General features: G+C 39.2%; 1 protein-coding gene across 3 annotated transcripts in view; it reads right to left on the bottom strand.

Moving 5' to 3' along the window:
- The window catches only part of zmynd11 (zinc finger, MYND-type containing 11), a 159,973-nt gene that overhangs the window by 48,902 nt on the left and 93,535 nt on the right, over positions 1 to 17,536 (bottom strand). For all 3 annotated transcript variants that reach the window (XM_048558875.2, XM_048558895.2, XM_048558885.2), the window contains 3 exons: positions 14,266 to 14,343; positions 3,631 to 3,723; positions 2,795 to 2,882 (listed from right to left, as the gene is read on the bottom strand). In XM_048558875.2, coding sequence (XP_048414832.1) covers positions 2,795 to 2,882; positions 3,631 to 3,723; positions 14,266 to 14,343 — 259 coding nt within the window. The remainder of the gene's footprint in view (positions 1 to 2,794; positions 2,883 to 3,630; positions 3,724 to 14,265; positions 14,344 to 17,536) is intronic.

Here is a 17,536-nt window from a genome sequence, read left to right on the forward strand (position 1 = left end):
GAAAAATGCTCCTGTCAACTTTGCATCAATTCAAGCCAAGGCTATGGAACTATACAACGTGTGTGGAAAGGAGTTCAAGCAACATCTGCAAAATACAGGAATGGAGTTCAAGATGATGCTGAGTTTGGATAACACATCAGATCACCTTCAAATTTGAATTCAAACACCCTAATATCCCAATGGCGCTCCTTCCTCTCATCCAACCTCTTAACCAGGGCATTACCTCAACATTTAAGGCTTATTATATGAAGTATAGCTTTGAGATACATTCGTCAGGCCATGGATAACACAAAATGATGGAAAGTTTACAACACTGGCACATGCATAACCAAATTAAAGGAATCTCAGGACAAACTGACACCAGCTGTAGTAAACACTTACTGATGATCCAGAAAGAAAGAAGGTATCACAACTGTCCACAACACTGCTCTTTACAAAAGCCAACAGAAGAATCAACTCCCGTGCCTCCTTCAAGCCAGCTCCAACTCTGAAGTCAACAGATTTTGGCTGTTAAATATCTTTAACTTCACTCTCAACACCATCAGATTCACCTGACTCATTGGTGTCCACACCTCTCAATCATCATAATGGATTATGTGATTGCTTCTCATCTTGTCTTCCTAAAGGTTACTCTATGAAATATGCACAGTATGCTAATATTTATTTTTGCACTATTTTGTTAATTACATCATATCCTTTTAGGTATTGTCACATTTTAATGTGTTCAATGTGTTAATGCTTTTAGAACATTAGAAAGTATCTATATTTGGAGGGGTGTGCATGATCAAGTTGGAGTTAGTCTTAATGGCATCCACATTTGTTGTCATCTGTAGGAAGTCTGTATCCCTGCCCCTTGTGGATAATGAGGATTGAGTGTACTCCCTGAAGTTTAGAGAATGAAAGGCAATTTCACCAAAATGTATATAATTCTGAAAAGGTTCAGCACTGTAGATGTCAGAAAATGCTTTCCGTAGCTGGAGAACATAGAACAGAGGGTCAATCTCCGAATAAGAGGGTTAATCTTTTAAGTCTGTGATGAGGAAAAATAAAAACCGCTCAAAGGGTTATGAATCTCTGGAACGTCTATCCCAGAAATCCACAAATGTTCAGCTGAGTACATTCCACAGTCCCACATTGTCCTTACAACCCTAATTCCTTAGGAATCTGTTGAATTTGTCTTGAATGTTCCTGAGCTAACAGAAACAACTTCTCAGAGGCTACCCTGTGAAGCCCCTTCAGAAGCTTGATTGTTTCAGTTATATTAACTCTGGTTCTTTCAAACTTTTGAGAATACAGACTCAACTTACTCAACCTTTCATCACAGGAATCCCCTAGCATTCCAGGGACAAATCTATAATACTTTCAGGGTACTGTCAACAGTCAAGTATGTCCTTTATTAAATACGGAGACCAAAATTTCACACAGTATTCCCAACGTGCCTAAAGGCCTGTACAATTCTAGTGAAACATCCTTATTCCTATGCACCAATACTCTTGCAATAAAGGTTAATATCTATTAGCTTTATACACGAACAGCAATAAGAGTAGTCACTCAGCTCTTCAAGCCTCTTCTGCGATTCGACAAGATCATGGCTGATCTGATTTTACTCTCAACTCTATGTTCCTGTACATCCCAATTGTCTTTCATCCCCTTCGCAATCAAGAATCTCTCTCTTCCTTAAAAATGTTTAAAAATTTTGCATCCGCTGCTTTTTGATGAAAGGAATTCTGAAGACTCAACCCTCGGGGCAAAAGATGTTTCCTTAACTATTTTAAGTGCCACATAGTTTTTTAAACTATGACCCCTAGTTCTAGATTCACCCACCACATGAAACATTCTTTCCACATCCTCCCAGTGAAGCCCCCTCAAGATTTTACATTTCAATAAAGATACTTCTAACTTTTCTGAATTCCAGAGAATACAGACCTAGCCTGTCTAGTCTTGCCTCATTATCTGCGCCTTCCAGGTATTAATGCATTCCTAATTGCTTGCTGCACCTGCAAGTTACAGAGTTCCTTTTGTGGTGATACTCAAGTTTCTCAAATATCAACATTTACAAACATCATGCTTTATATCAAATATTCTGCCTTTTGTTCTTACTACCAGTGAGTAATTTTACATTCATTATGTTATATTCTGTTTGCCATCCCCTCGCTCATAAACAATGTCCGTCCCCTCCCCCCACTGCATCCCAAAACCAGCTCAGCTCGTCCCTGCCTTCCTAACCTGTTCTTCCTCTCACCTATCCTCTCCTCCCACCTCAAGCTGCACCTCCATTTCCTACCTACTAACCTCACCCCGCCTCCTTGACCTGTCCATCCAGCCCGGACTGACCTATCCCCTCCCTACCCCTCCACCTATACTCTCCTCTCCACCTATCTTCTCCTCTATCCATCTTCAGTCCGCCTCCCCCTCTCTCCCCATTTATTTCAGAACCCTCTCCGATGAAGGGTCTAGGCCCAAAACGTCAGCTTTTGTATTCCTAAGATGCTGCTTGGCCTGCTGTGTTCATCCAGCTTCACACTTTTATCTCGGATTCTCCACCATCTGCAGTTCCCATTATCTTTGCAGCCTGCATCCTCTTCAGACCTTACATTTTCACCTAGATTTGTGCCATCAGCAAACTTAGACAATTACTCTGTCTCCTTGTCCAAGACATTAATACAGATTTAGACATGAAATATTTATCCTACGGCAGAGTACATCAGCATGACAATCATATGAATTGCCAGTCTAACAGTGTGTTTTTGCTCAAATAAACAAAAATCAGATTAAGTAATAATAACCATCTTACCTCCATAGAATAATATAGTGTTGTGAAGAAGCAATTGGGCATCAGATTTAAACTCATCAAAACTTTTGTATTTGTTTTCATTCAGTTTCTGCGAAGGAAATTGGCAGAATATTACTTATCATTTGAAGGCCAAATCTCACTGTAAGATAATTAGTTTAACATAACTAATTAGTGAATATTTGTTTTTATTTCAAAGAATTTTATTAAATGTGATTTTTATTACCATTTTGGGAAAACACATCCCAAAGATGTAGAATTGGGCATTCAACTTCATTGTTTGTACAATTTTAGAAGTTTTAAAATTTACTTTAAATTGGCAGGCCTCATCAAGTTCACTGACACCAAAGTCAGAATGTCAGTGACGACTGTTTGTATTCATTATAAAATGATACGGCATAGAAAGTGGCCAGCTGGTTCTTCATGCCTTGATGATTCTTTTGAGATATCCAATTAATTCAATTTCCTTTGTACTTTACACACAGCAACATGTTTTGGACTTCAAGTATTTATTTAATTGCCTTTTAAAAATTGAGTCAGCTTGCGTTATCTTAATGACAGTGTATTTGAGGATATACCTAATTTCCATTTTCAGAAAGTAGTTTTGCTGTCACTGTTTCTTTTGCCAAATATCTTAAATCTGCTACGACCATTTAGTGACACTTTTGTTACTGAAAAAGGCATCAAATTTTCCCTTAACCTTCTCTGCTTAAAGGAAAATGACAGCACTTTCTTCTATTGCACCCTTGGTACCATTACATAAATGTTTCCCCAACAGGCATGGACTTAATAGTATAAACACTCAACTGCAAAAGGTTCAATTTTGGTTCTTTACCTACCTCTTGTATGCTGGCAACGTCTATAGGTGTATGGACTAATCTCCTGTACATTGGATGCTTGCTCTCCTTTCCCTTCTTACCAAGTTCTGAAGCCTGCAAAAATATTTCATACGTGTAAAGCTGAAATAAAAACTTCAACAGTCATGTGCCTGAGATACAATACTTGTTAATGTAGTACGAATTTTTACAGCAAGAGATAGGGACCATAGAAGTTGAAATGCAATAGCGGATCAACATAAAATCTTTGTATAATCACAGCTAGCCTTGTAACCAACACTACAAGAAGGGTAATCGGGCTGGTACAATGGATATGGGGCATCTCCATAGATTCTACCTGATATGCCAAAATTTAAATAAAAAGGGAGGCTGGACATGCACGGCTGGAGTCTGAAAACTTAAATTAAGAGATTAAATGAATGATTAATAGAAGTGCTTAAAATTGTGCAACAGAGTAGACAGAAATAGATTGCTTCTACTTATTAAGATTTTCAAGGTCAACCAACAGCTCACTAATATTTGAGGTGAAATGCAAGTGATTTAAGACAGAGAAGAGAGAAAGACTATATTCTTTACATTGAATTAGTGAGGCTGTGTGTCAGTGAAGTTTTGATTGAAACAGAGGCCATGTCAACATTGAAGAATAGGTTGGATCAGCAGTCAAGCGATAAAGGGAACAGGACAGGCATGAGATCAGGAACTCTGGCTGGAGGATAAGTACTAAAATGCACTGACTAGGTTAATCATTCTGTTTCCCAGCTGTAATTTCTGTGTAATTCTATGTAATTCGGGATTCAGTTTCCTATGAGTATGTCTATTTCATCAGATTGAAATATATTTCATCCAAAAGCCAAAAAAGGCTTTTGGTAAATGGTTATTCAGAACATATGTAATATCCTTGTATAGTGAAGCATACATTTCCAGGTGCCAACAAAATCCCATCTCAAAATCTCAATAGCTTCTGAAAGAAAAGTAGTCTTGAACTTAATTGAACACAAATTTCTGGTACAAATGTTCATTCAATATTGAATTTCTGATATCTAATTGAAGCTATAAGGTCCTGCAAAATTATAAGCTTTTTTGAAGTTTTTTCAAATTGCTGTGTCTACGAGATAAAAAGTGACTAAGTTTTTAACAAACAATTTAAAACTACTCCAACTACTCTCTTCCAATATCCCTCCATTTCAATTGGACTATTACTTTCTCCTTTCAAACTAAAAGTGAATAATTTCTGCCTTAATTATTTTTTGCAACATGAATTCCATGCTTGAACAACTCCAAGATATCAAGCTCTTTTCTTCCAATTGCACTTCTGTCACCTGAAGTGACAATTTTATGTTGATTGCATCTCATCACAAACTCCCCAGTAGTCATCTTTCCCTATTCACCTTCATCAGATTTTTAAAAAAATTAAATCTTTCAGCCCCGCTCTGCTCTGCTGGCTACAATTTCAAAATCTCAATTCCCACAGTATCACCATGGTCTAGTCCTACTGTTTTCATAATATTTCACTTTTTTTCCCCCTAGTAAAGTACTTGCTGCATAGCTTTGAAAAAAAAATAGAATTTAAAGCTTTATAACATATTCCACAAGGCTCTCTTTGGGTCTAATGTGATACACAAGTTAATGACCTAGAGTAACTCACCATCTAAAAGTAAAGGTGTTCAGATATGAACTAGTAGATGGTAACTTTTAAAATAGTTACTATATTCGTTAAATGAAGGCCTCATCATCTCTCGACTTCAAAAGCAAGACATTTCATGCTACCATCCCTCTTCAATTATTAAATAAAAGTAATTCACCAAATTGCAGTAAATGTTTGGAAACTTCTTTAAACACCAAAAGGTTCGGCAATTGCTTAGTGTCTTTGGAAAGCAATCACATTTATGCTAAACAATATATCAAATTTGGAATTCACAAGTATTTGATAATCACAGAAACCCATGATCAAAATGGCAACTTCTGATGAATGCAAGCCTTATTAAACCTGGGATAACTAACTGCAGTTTATTCTTAAATCTGTTTAGATTTGTCTAAATATTTAAAGACCATTTACATGGCATTTGGGAGGGTGCTGGGGGTAGAGAAACAGCTCTCCTTTTTCTTTCCTAATTCTGAAGTCCCTTTTTAAATAAACCTTTACTACTTTGAAGAATAAATCTTACTTACATTGCCTTCTCCTAAAGTTTTATTGCAAAATCTGAGTTCAATATACACCAGTGTGTAGATCAGTCACGTAAACGTGATCTATGAGCAAGCACCTCTAATGACTCAAAATAAATCAGAGTATATTTTTGTTATTGCAACCATGATTGACTCGAGATTTAGTACTTCAGTTAGACAGCAGTACCAGAATTTTTAAAAAAAGATGGCCCAAAGGCCAATTTTTAGGACTGAAAAGTGATATGAGACTATGTTGTATAAATAAAACCAAAGTGATAGTATCAGTTAACCTAATGACGCTATTGTAACATTCAGATCTGAAGTTTGTCAAGTGAGATTAAAAACAAGAAATCTCATGAGGCAAGGAAGTTTAATTGGGGAAAATAAAAGGAGTGGAGAACACTGAGCAGAACCATTATAAGAGTGCTAATAAATATGCCATCAAACTTTCATGACCACTTAAACAAGAATTTGATTACGGGCACCAAAGTATTTTACTTACTGTTAAACATTAAACATTTTTAAGATTACAGGCTGTAAAATTTGACTTTGAAATTCTGGATAATTAATGTAAAAGACGTAACTGGCCAACCAAAATCTTTTACACAATTAATTTTCTTCAGTTAAAGCATGATTACAACTAAGAGTAAATTGTTCAGATTGTAAGTTTTTGGGTGAAAAATGAGACATTTTGTTTTCAACAGTAATATTATTTACAGAACAACTCGGTTGGCTAAGAGAATATGTACAATACTGAAGTCTTGAAATCAAACAAAATGTTATTTTAATTTGCATTCAATATTCATGACTCAAAAACTGAGTAAGTAGCTGAGAAACAGCACAACAGAAATTACTTTGACTAAGGAAGCTTCAAGAACAAATTTTCCTTCAACTATCCTAAATACCTAGAAGGTCATCACACAATGCTTGCAGCTTTGTAGATCATCTATAATACCAATATCATTATCTGTAATTGAAATGAGACATGTGCCAGCATACATCTTTGCGCAGAACACTGAAATGCCTCAAACCTGTTTAGAAAAACAAATACACATTGCCTAAATCAGTTAGCATCCAACATATTACCATGAATTCAAAATCTAACTAATTTAGGTAGATGCAACACTAAGCGCGGGGGGGGGGGGATCAAATGCACTAAAGGTAAGTGAATTCAGGGTACGCTTTTCTTTTGTGAAGATTGAGCTATACCAAACAAAAACCCAAACATTACTCTAAAAAGCAACAAAATGCACTGAAGCAAGAGGTCTAAGTTAGGCAGATGCTCCTGCCTGAGTATTCAATCAGAGATTTTTGATGCGTCAATACAATTTAAATTTCTAAAAAACTCTAAGTGTTTCAGATTCTAATCCTTCATGATAGCTGAACTCAAGATAATCATAAAACGAAGCATCCAGATTTCAGCTTTATCGAGTGTTTTGACCCATTAACACTACCATATCTGGCATCTCATTCTCTGCATCTGGAGCACGTTTGGCAAGGGAACTTTGCTTTCTGATTGGTAGGTGTCAAAATTTCCATCAGGTGTGCAAGTCAGGGTCCAGCTTGCAAAAACCAAACAGTCCCATCATCAGATAAATATGCATTCAGGATATTATATGTATATCCATATTGTTCAGATTCGCCATCAATGTCATTTTCCTAAATTTGCTATATTCCACAGAATCTTTAATATCTAGAAATCTATTCGTCTTCAATATACTCAATGACCAAGTTCACCAAAGTCCTGTGGAGTAACAAATTGCAAAGATTCACTGCCCACAAGTGAAGGTATTCCTCTTCAATTCTAAATGGCTAGCGTGTTATTGAGGTTTAGTCCTGTTGCTTCTTGGCCCTGCAATCGGGGGGAAAATATTTCTGCTGCTACCAGAATTGCACATAAACTCGAGGGCAGTTTCATCAAGGTTCCATAGAAGTTAAGCAAGACTTTTTAAAACCAATACTTAAATCCTCTTTCAATAAGGCCATATGTCTTTGGATCAGATTTAACGTATTCAACAAGGTCACGGTTGATTTGACATTTCTTCGCTTCACTTTCTTGCCTTTTCCCTATAATCCTCTATTCCCTTACTGATTAAAAATTTGCTCATCTCAGCCTTGAACATAGTTAACTCTAACCCTATTGAGCCAGCATCAACAACCCTCTGTCCTAAAGAATTTTACAATTTCAGAAAAATATTCATCTGTTTTAAATAGGTTCTTAATCTGAGGTTATGCCACCTGATCTCAGACTCTCCCAAAAGGGAACTTCTCCACATCAATGCTGTCAAGTCCCCTAAGAATCTTACATGTTTCAATAAGGTCACCTCTCATTCTTCTAAATTATAATGAGTACAAGTCCAATCTATTCAAACTGTCCACAAACTCTCCCTGCAAACACAACATCAGTTTAGCGAACCATATCTGGACTGCTTCAAATGCCAATATATCCTTCCTTAGACAAGGAGGCCCGAACTGTTCACAATATTATAGCTATAATTTGACCAGTGTCTTGTATAGTTCTGGCAAAGCCACTCTACTTCTGTGCTTGATTCCCTTTGAAATAAAGACCAACATTCTATTTGCCTTCCTTATTACCGATTCAACGCGAATGCCAGCTTTTTGCGATCCATGGGTGAGGACTCCCAAAACCCACTGTTTGGTAGTCTTCTGCCTCTTTTTCCATTTAGATAATACGTAGTACTTCCAATTCTTCGTGCCAAAATGCACCACCTCATATTTTCCGATATTCCATTTGCCAATTTTGCCCACTTGTTTAACCTGTCTACATCCCTCTGCAGATTCCTTGTTAACCTCACTACTTGCCTTCCCACCTATTCCCCCAATGCTGCCTACTCACTTGCTTTGGATGATTCCCCATCTGCACCAAACATAACAGCAGGACCAGCCATTTTCATCTCTATTAATATTTCTTCATCTCTTATTCCATTAGGAAACAATAGCACACAAAAGGGCATAAGGATGATCATGGGCTGCTCAATATTTAGCCGTTTGCCCTTATGAGAAACTCCTAACTCTGACCCTTCGACTAGCTGACTGAAATCCTAAGCCCTTGCACTATTACTGAGACTGCTCTTGACTTTCTGCATTGACTGTTTCTTCTGACCAGACTATCACCTTTGACTTGATTGAGGTGTGCTAAACAACCATGGCAAACTTCCTGCCTTTGAGTCTGCAGTAAATGGCAAATCAAGACATAAGCAATATGAGCCTGGAATATGTGGGTGAGAGACCAAAGTGCAAAAAGGCAAAGTAATGACACTGTAATCATCCAGTAACCTAGAGCAAGCGCTACAACAATGAGTGGAGAGCCAGGGAACGTAGCCTGTTTCAGATCATGAATTGGAAGCGTTATCCTGGGTCATTGGGCCTTTTTACCACTATTATGCATGGAAAATTCTTTACACAGAGGGTGGTGGGTGCCTGGAACGTGTTGCCAGCGGAGGTGGTAGACGCAGACATGTTAGCGTCTTTTAAGATATATTTGGACAGGTACATGGATGGGCAGGGAGCAAATGGACACAAACCCTTAGAAAATAGATGATAGGTTGGACAGCGGATCTCAATCGGCGCAGGCTTGGAGGACCGAAGGGCCTGTTCCTGTGCTGTAATTTTGTTTGTTCTTTGTTAAAACAAGTTTCCAGTGCAGTCATCATAGGCAACTCGCCTCCGCGTGTGCCAAAAGCACAACACTACAAGATTCTCCTGTCATCAAGACCAGCCTTACCACATTTTCTGTTTGATTCTGCCACAGATCTCATCATTATACATGTTGCACAGAAACGCCCCCTCACCCCCACAGAATCTGTCCATCGGACTATTTTTGTTTCTCTTGCGCTTCCTTATTTCTCATTATAAACTCAGTCTGTAAAGAACCCACATTTGTCTTTGCCAATTTTTTTTCTACACATCTACAGAAGGTTTTAAGACCATAATTAAGACCACAAGATATAGGACCAGCAGTAGGTATTCTATCCTTCACGCCTGCTCCACCATTGAAAGAAATCATGGCTGATCTAATAATCCTCCATTTCCTGCCTTTTGAGCATAATCCTTGATTCCCTAATCGATTAAAAATCTATCTTCTCAGTCTTGAACACATTTAGCAGCCCAAACTCAACAGACCTCTGAGGTAAAGAATTCAGCAGATTCATCACCCTCAGAAGAAAATCCTCCTCACGTCTGTCTTAGAAAAGCGATTCCTTACCCTGAGATTATGCCATCTGGTCCCAGACTCTTCCACAAAGAGTAACAATCTTTCTGCATCTACCCTGTCCAGCCCCCTAAGAATCATGTTTGTTTCAATAAGGTAATATCTCATTTTCCTGAGCTCCAACTGAGATCAAGCTCAACCTATTTAACTTCTCCTAAGAAAATCAATCCATACCCAGGATCAACTTAATTCACCTTCTCTGGGCTGCTTCCAATGCCAGTATAACTTTCCTTATATATGGGTGCAAAAACCATTCAAAGTATTCCAGCTGTGGTGTGATCAGTGCCTACTATAGTTTTAGCAAACCTTGACTGGTTTTGATTCCATCCTCAAGCAACTGGCTGACTGTGTTGAGTTTGCATATTTTTCCTGGTGTCTGCATGGGTTTCCTCCAGGTGCTCCGGTTTCCGCCTATAGTCCAACGATGTGCAGGTCAGGTGGATCGGCCATGTTAAATTGCCCACAGTATCTAGGGACATATGGTTATGTTGACTAACGATGGGAAAATGCAAAGTCACAGGGATAGGGTAGGGATTGGGTTTAGGTGGGATGCTCTTCATAGGGTTGATATGGTTTTGATGTGGACTCACTTGTCTGAATGGCCTGCTTCTACACAACAGGGATTCTACAATTCTGTAGAAATTGCTCACAGTACTCCAGATATGGTCTCAGCAGCATCTTGTATAGTTTCATTAAGACTTACCTACTCATACACTCCAGACCTCTTGAAATAAGGGCCAATGTTCCATCAGCCTTCCCGATTACCTAATGCATCTGTGCACTGGCTTTCAGTATTTTAGGCATAAGTACCCCAAGTCCCTTTGTGTTGCAGCTACTGCAGTTTTTCTCCAGTCAAATAACATTATTCTTTTGCTGCGCCTTCCAAATTGAACAACTTCACATTTCCTCATATTATACTCCACTTGCCACCTTTTTGCCCACTTGCTCAACTTGCCAATATCTCTCTACAAACTATTTGTATACCTCCTATAAAACTTGCCTTTCTACCTATTTTTGAGTTGTGTCCAAATTTGGCCACAACACTTCACTTTCTCTTCCAAGTCAACAATATATAATCTAAACAGTTGTGATTCCAGCACTGAAGAAGTTTCTGAAAAAGAGTCCCAACCTGAAACGTCATGCTTTCCTGCTCCTCTGATGTTGCTTGGCTTGCTGTGTTCATCGAGCTTCCCACCGTGCTATACTGTGATCCCAGTACTAATGCCTTTGGAACCTCAGTGGTCACAAATCACCAACATGAAAAAGAATCTCTTATTCCCATTTGCTGTTTCTCGTTCATAAACTAATTCATTATCCATTCCAAAATACTACTTCAAACACTGAGCTCCTATCCAGTGACTTAATATTTTGAGAGAGACCTTGTCAAACACCTTCTGGAAGTCCAAACACAATACTTATTCCCCTCTATCCACTCTGGTTAAGACTTCCTTGAAAAGGTCTAATAAATTAGACATGACTTCCCTTTCACAAAGCCATGTTTACTCTGACGATTACACTGTGATTTTCCAATGTTCTGTCCTACTTCCTTAACAATTGATTCCAACACTTCGCCAACAACAAATGCTCAGCATATCAGCCCACATCATCAGCTTTTTGCCTCCCTCCCTTTTTGAACAGTTGTGTCACATTGGCAGTTTTCCAATCCTCTGGTACTTCTCCTAAAATCCTTGGCTTCTGGAGAAATTACAATTAACGTATCCACTATCTCTCCAGCTATCTCTTTCAGGATGGAAGCCATCATGGCCAAGGGACGTACCTGCTTTTAGCCCCATTAGTTTCTCTAGTGATGGTTTCCTGAAATAAGAATTTTTTTAAACTAATAACTTAAAATGTAAAAGAAATTAGAATAAAAAGAAAGCAATAATTCCAACATCTGCTGACACTTCAATTCTGCAGATTACAAGAGCTAACTTTATTTTGGACCAGTGGTATTAAGGCTGGACTGTTACAGCTCCAAAGGTAATGTTCTGGGGACTTAGATTCAAATCCCACTGCAGCAGAAGGTGGAATTTGAATTCAGTAAAATATCTGGAATTAAGAGTCTAATGATCATGAATCCATTGCCGATTGTAAGGAAGGAAACTGCCATCCTCGCCTGGTCTGGCCTACATGTGACTCCAAGCAATGTAGGTGATTCTTAATTGCAATCTGGGCAAAAATTCCATCCCCTATTCCCAATTCCTTCGCCTCCGCTGCATCTTCTCCCAAGATGAGGCACTCCACTCCCGTACATCTCAGATGTCCTTGTTCTTCAAGGACTGCAACATCCCCTCCCACAGTGGTCGAGAACACCCTCGACCGTGTCTCCCGCATTTCCCGCAAATCATCCCTCACACCCTGTCCCCGCAATAACCGCCAAAAGAGAATCCCCTCGTCCTCACATACCACCCGAACAATCTCTGGATCCAAAGCATCATCTTCCAACACTTCCACGATCTGCAATTGGACCCCATCACCTAAGACATTTTTCCATCCCCACCCTTGTCTGCCTTCCGGAGAGACCACTCTCTCCGTGACTCCCTTGTCCGCTCCACACTCCCCTCCAGCCCAATCACACCTGGCACATTCCCCTGCAACCACAGGAAATGTGGCACTTACCCCCACACCTCCTCCCTCACCCCCATCCCAGGCCCTAAGAAGACTTTCCACATCAAGCAGGGGTTCACCTGCACATGTGCCAACGTGGTATACTGCATTGCTGTAAGCCTCCTCTACATCGGGGAAACCAAGCGGAGGCTTGCGGACCGCTTTGCAGAACACCTATGCTCAGTTCGCAATGAACAACTGCACCTCCCAGTCGCGAACCATTTCAACTCCCCCTCCCATTCCTTAGACATGTCCATCCTGGGCCTCCTGTAGTGCCACAACGATGCCACCCGAAGGTTGCAAGAACAGCAACTCATATTCCGCCTGGGAACCCTGCAGCATCAATGTGGACTTCAAAAGCTTCAAAATTTCCCCTCCCCCCACTGCATCCCGAAACCAGCCCAGCTCGTCCCCGCCTCCCTAACCTATTCCTTCCTCTCACCTATCCCCTACTCCCACTTCAAGCTGCACCTCCATTTCCTACCTACTAACCTCATCCCGCCCCCTTGATCTGTCCATCCTCCCCGGACTGACCTATCCTCTCCCTACCTGCCCACCTACACTCAACTCTATGGACTCCATCCCCGCCCCATTAACTAGTCTGACTCCTCTCCACCTATCTTCTCCTCTATCCATCTTCGATCCGCCTCCCCCTCTCTTCCTATTTATTTCAGAACCCTCTCCTCCTCCCCCTTTTCTGAAGAAGGGTCTAGGCCTGAAACATCAGGTTTTGTGCTCCTAAGATGCTGTTTGGCCTGCTGCATTCATCCAGCTCTACACTTTGTTATCTCGGTCGCTAAATATTGGCCTGGCCACTTGATGCCCTCATCCCATGAACGAATTTTAAAAATTCTCAGTAAATTTCTCATATGGTATAGTTTGGCATCTTTTGCTAACATGGTTCGGCATATAAAGTTCCAATTTGCAATTATTACTAACCTTGCAAAGATAAGTTGATAGGAGCTAACACATTATGACCTGTCATCTTCAAAACTGGTTACCTTATTACAGATATGCTGCTGCTGACACAGTGCCAGACTTGTATGAAACATGCACTGCAAAACTGTATGTTGGTTATGTCCTTCACTTTATTTAAATAAAATCTATAGCACCCAGTAAAAACAGTGGAAATTGATGATGAAATAAAGCGTTAGATGTAATTTAGCATCTGCAACTTCTAAAATAAAAGTACCATAGGAGCAAAATGACAGTTCATTGAAACGAAGAAAAATGTTTTCATATCTTCATTCTAACTTGGAGAAATTACAATTAATAGAACAATTATTTCTTACTGTATTATAATCTAAATTCATGAAAAGCAAATTCAACACATTTGTAACAATTCGATGTGTGATAAACATTGTGAAATATATAGCAGGAATAAAAAGTGTAACTAAGGGTGCTGGTGACACTTAAAATACAGGTGAAGGTCCTGTTGAGCAAGCAGGAATTAAACGTACAAATCTCGGCCAGTTAAATGATTTTTTTCAGTTTTTATTTTTCCTTTGTGCTCTCTTAATGTCATTTATGATACAATATCAAAAAGGAAACAATAACAGTAACAAAATAATGCAGAGCTAATTTATTGAAGTTTGGAAACCATAAATCTGCATTTCTTTCTTAAAACAGATACTCACCCTCTCCTTCATGCGAGAAACAATGTAACCCAGATACCTTCCCATAGCTTGCTTGGTTGTGTTCTTCTTTTTCATGCTCTATTGGGAATAGTTAAATTTGTGAACTATTGTTCCCTGGCCAACCTATTGTAACAGTTAGCAAAATAATTCAGACACTCATTTTCAGCAACTTGACATCTCAAAACGTACACGTGATATCACGTTAGATCTATTTGATTTATAACACCGACAGATGATTTTTCAAAGGAAGACATTGGTCAAGCACCATGAAAGCCATTGACTATTATTCAGAACATCCTTCTCAAGGCTCCACTTTGTTTTGAAGTGGTTTGTAAACATCTACAGTCAACAAGATCAGGTACCAACCAAAAGATTTCACAGAAATCTGCTGCTGTACATCTTCCAGACCAAATCTTATTCACATCTGTTCCACAGATTGATTTCCAGTGCCTGAACACTACCAATTTTAAATTTGCATGCTTGCGTCCAAGCCCCTTCATGGTCTTGTCCCTCCATAACCTTGCAATGTTTTACAGTCACAACTGCTAATGTATACCTCTGACTCTGTTGTTTTTGATATTTCCATCTTCCCAGAAATTTTGGTAGTTAGGCTCAATGTAGAGAGTTCTCTCAATAAATCTCTTGCTCTTCATTTGAGAAGTTCCTTAGAAACTATTCTGTTTAAATTTTTAGACACCCTAAATTAGAAACACATCACCATTCCTTCAGTGTGGCTGGAACAAAATCCTAGAACTCCCTTCCTCACTGTACTTTGAATTTACCTGCACCAACTCATATCAAAACCATTCCCCTACTATCTCTGTACCCGTTGACTTACTGTCAAGCAATGTCATGATTTTAAAATTCTCAGCCTTGTTTTCAAATCCTTCCCATGACTCGAACTTTTTCTAAATGAGAGACTTTCTCCAGCTCCACGAACATCCTGAGTATGTGCTTGTTTAATTTAGCTTATTGCACATCCTGTACTTTAGCAGCCATGCTTTCAGCTGATTAGGGCTCAAGTGCAAGAGCTCTCTTCCTCCAATACTCTACCTTGTGTTCCTTCATAACGACATTTCTTTGAACTGACTTTGACCAAGCTGTTGGCCATGTGATTCAACATCTCACATGGCTTAGAGATAACAGTGTAGAGCTGGGGGAACAGGAAAGTTGTTGTTTTGGGTCAGGATACACCTTCTGAAGAAGGGTCCCAATCTGAAACATCAACTTTCCTGCTCCTCTGACGCTGCCTGGCCTGCTGTGTACTTCCACCTAGGCACTGCATTATCACTGACTCTAGCATCAGCAGTTCTTGCTATCTCACATTTCCTCATATTATACTCCATTTGCCACCTTTTTGCAAAATATGTTACATTTTGCTTTGCAACGTTCCGGTGAAGAGACTGCACCCTCAGATCCTAGTCCCTACTACTTGTGGAACCAGCCCTCTATCCTGGTCTCTCAGCATTCTGTAAGTTTCAACAACAGTCCCCTCTTCAACTTTCTAAACTCCATCAGGTACAGGCAGAGTCCTCAATTGCTCCTCACATGACAAGCCCTTAATTCCCACAATCATTCTTGTGAACATCCTCTGGATTCCCTCCAAAACCAAAGCAGCTTCCCTTAAGATACAGGACCCAACACTGCTCACAATATTCCAAATACATTCTGATCGTCAATACATCCCTGCTCCTGTATTCTAGTCCTCTTTAAATAAATATTGAATATGAAAATATATTTTAAATTAAGGGCTATTAAGCTTGGACAGGAAGACTAATTCACAGGCCAGACTACTGGCCTGGGACAGGAATTCAACCCCACACAGCTGCTGAGGAATTCAAATTCAATTTATTGATTAATTCAATTAATTAATAAATAAATGTGAAACTGAAAGTTGGTCTCAGTACTGGCAACCATGAAAATCCTCAGTCTAATGTCTGAATTCTCTTCACGGTCTCTCAACACATCTGTACAACCAGATGTTCTGTACTTCTAACTGTTGTTTCTTCTGTATACCAGACTTCCTTCACTATTGCTTTTACTATCCAGAATCCTGAAATGAATATTTCTCTACTAGCAGTTAACTCAGCACTTCCTTTAAGATCCTCCTTAAAAACAAACCTAACAATAAATACAAAAATACAGTGACTATCACTATGGAAAATGTGCTCTGGAAATTATCACTGCATCACCATCTGTGTCAGGTACAGAAGGACTGTTTTATGCAGATACTGCGAGTGCGATAGTCTTGTACTCACTGGACTTTCAAAGAATGAGGAGTGGCCTTACTGAAACATGCACGATGTTGAGCAGGCTTGACAGGCAGAGAAACTGTTTTCCCTTATGGGACAGTCCAAGTCCAAGGGCATCATTTCAAAATAAGAGATCACACACTCAAGTCAGAGATGGGGAGAAATTTCTTCTGTCAAACGGTAGTGAATTTGTGGAATTCTTTACTGTTAGAGGGCTGTTGAGGCAGGGTTCTTAAGTAGTTTTAAGGCTGACATAGACTGATTTTTATTCAATAAGGAATTCAAGGGTTATGAACCAAAAGACAGGAATGTGGAAATCAAGGTTGTCAGATCAGTCATGATCTCATTGAATGGCAAGGAACTGTGGGCTCAACAGCCTATTTCTGCTCCTACGTTTCATTGCCTAAACCCACTTTAATCAAGTTTTTGGTCACGTTTTTGATTCAGTGTCCTATCCTCCCATTCCCATTCTCTTTAATCCCTGTGAAATGTATTTGCATGTTTTTCGTCAATGAAGATTCAATAAATAGTATAAAAATTTTGACAACGACCTCAGTCAAATCCGTGTTATAATACATGTTCTTCACTATTTGATAGATCCACTTGGCTTGGAACTGCAGAACTCTGGAGCAAGAGTGTTTTCCTCTACAGCCTGTCAAACCGTAAACAATCACTAGATGGAGACCTGCTCTGCAGAACACAAAATGATTGGGATTCTTGTTATCCTACACGATTATAATTGCTTCTATTGCATCCTGCCAACGAGTAAGAAAGGGATGTTTGAATATCCATCCGAATATGAACCTAATTATCTATGTTTGGAACTACAAGTAAGGTCAGAATACTAATTATTTCCTGCATATAAAATGAACAGTAGCATTTTCAGTCAAGGCAATTTGACACAGCTTTTTATCCAAATTATTATACACACATAAGAAATTTATATAAATGCATCAATTCAATCAGTCTGTCATTTTGAATTCAGGATACAAGCAATACAAAAGTCACTGATCTATTAA

This window comes from Stegostoma tigrinum, chromosome 2, assembly GCF_030684315.1.
Source record: "Stegostoma tigrinum isolate sSteTig4 chromosome 2, sSteTig4.hap1, whole genome shotgun sequence".
Classification (NCBI taxonomy): Eukaryota; Metazoa; Chordata; class Chondrichthyes; order Orectolobiformes; family Stegostomatidae; genus Stegostoma; species Stegostoma tigrinum.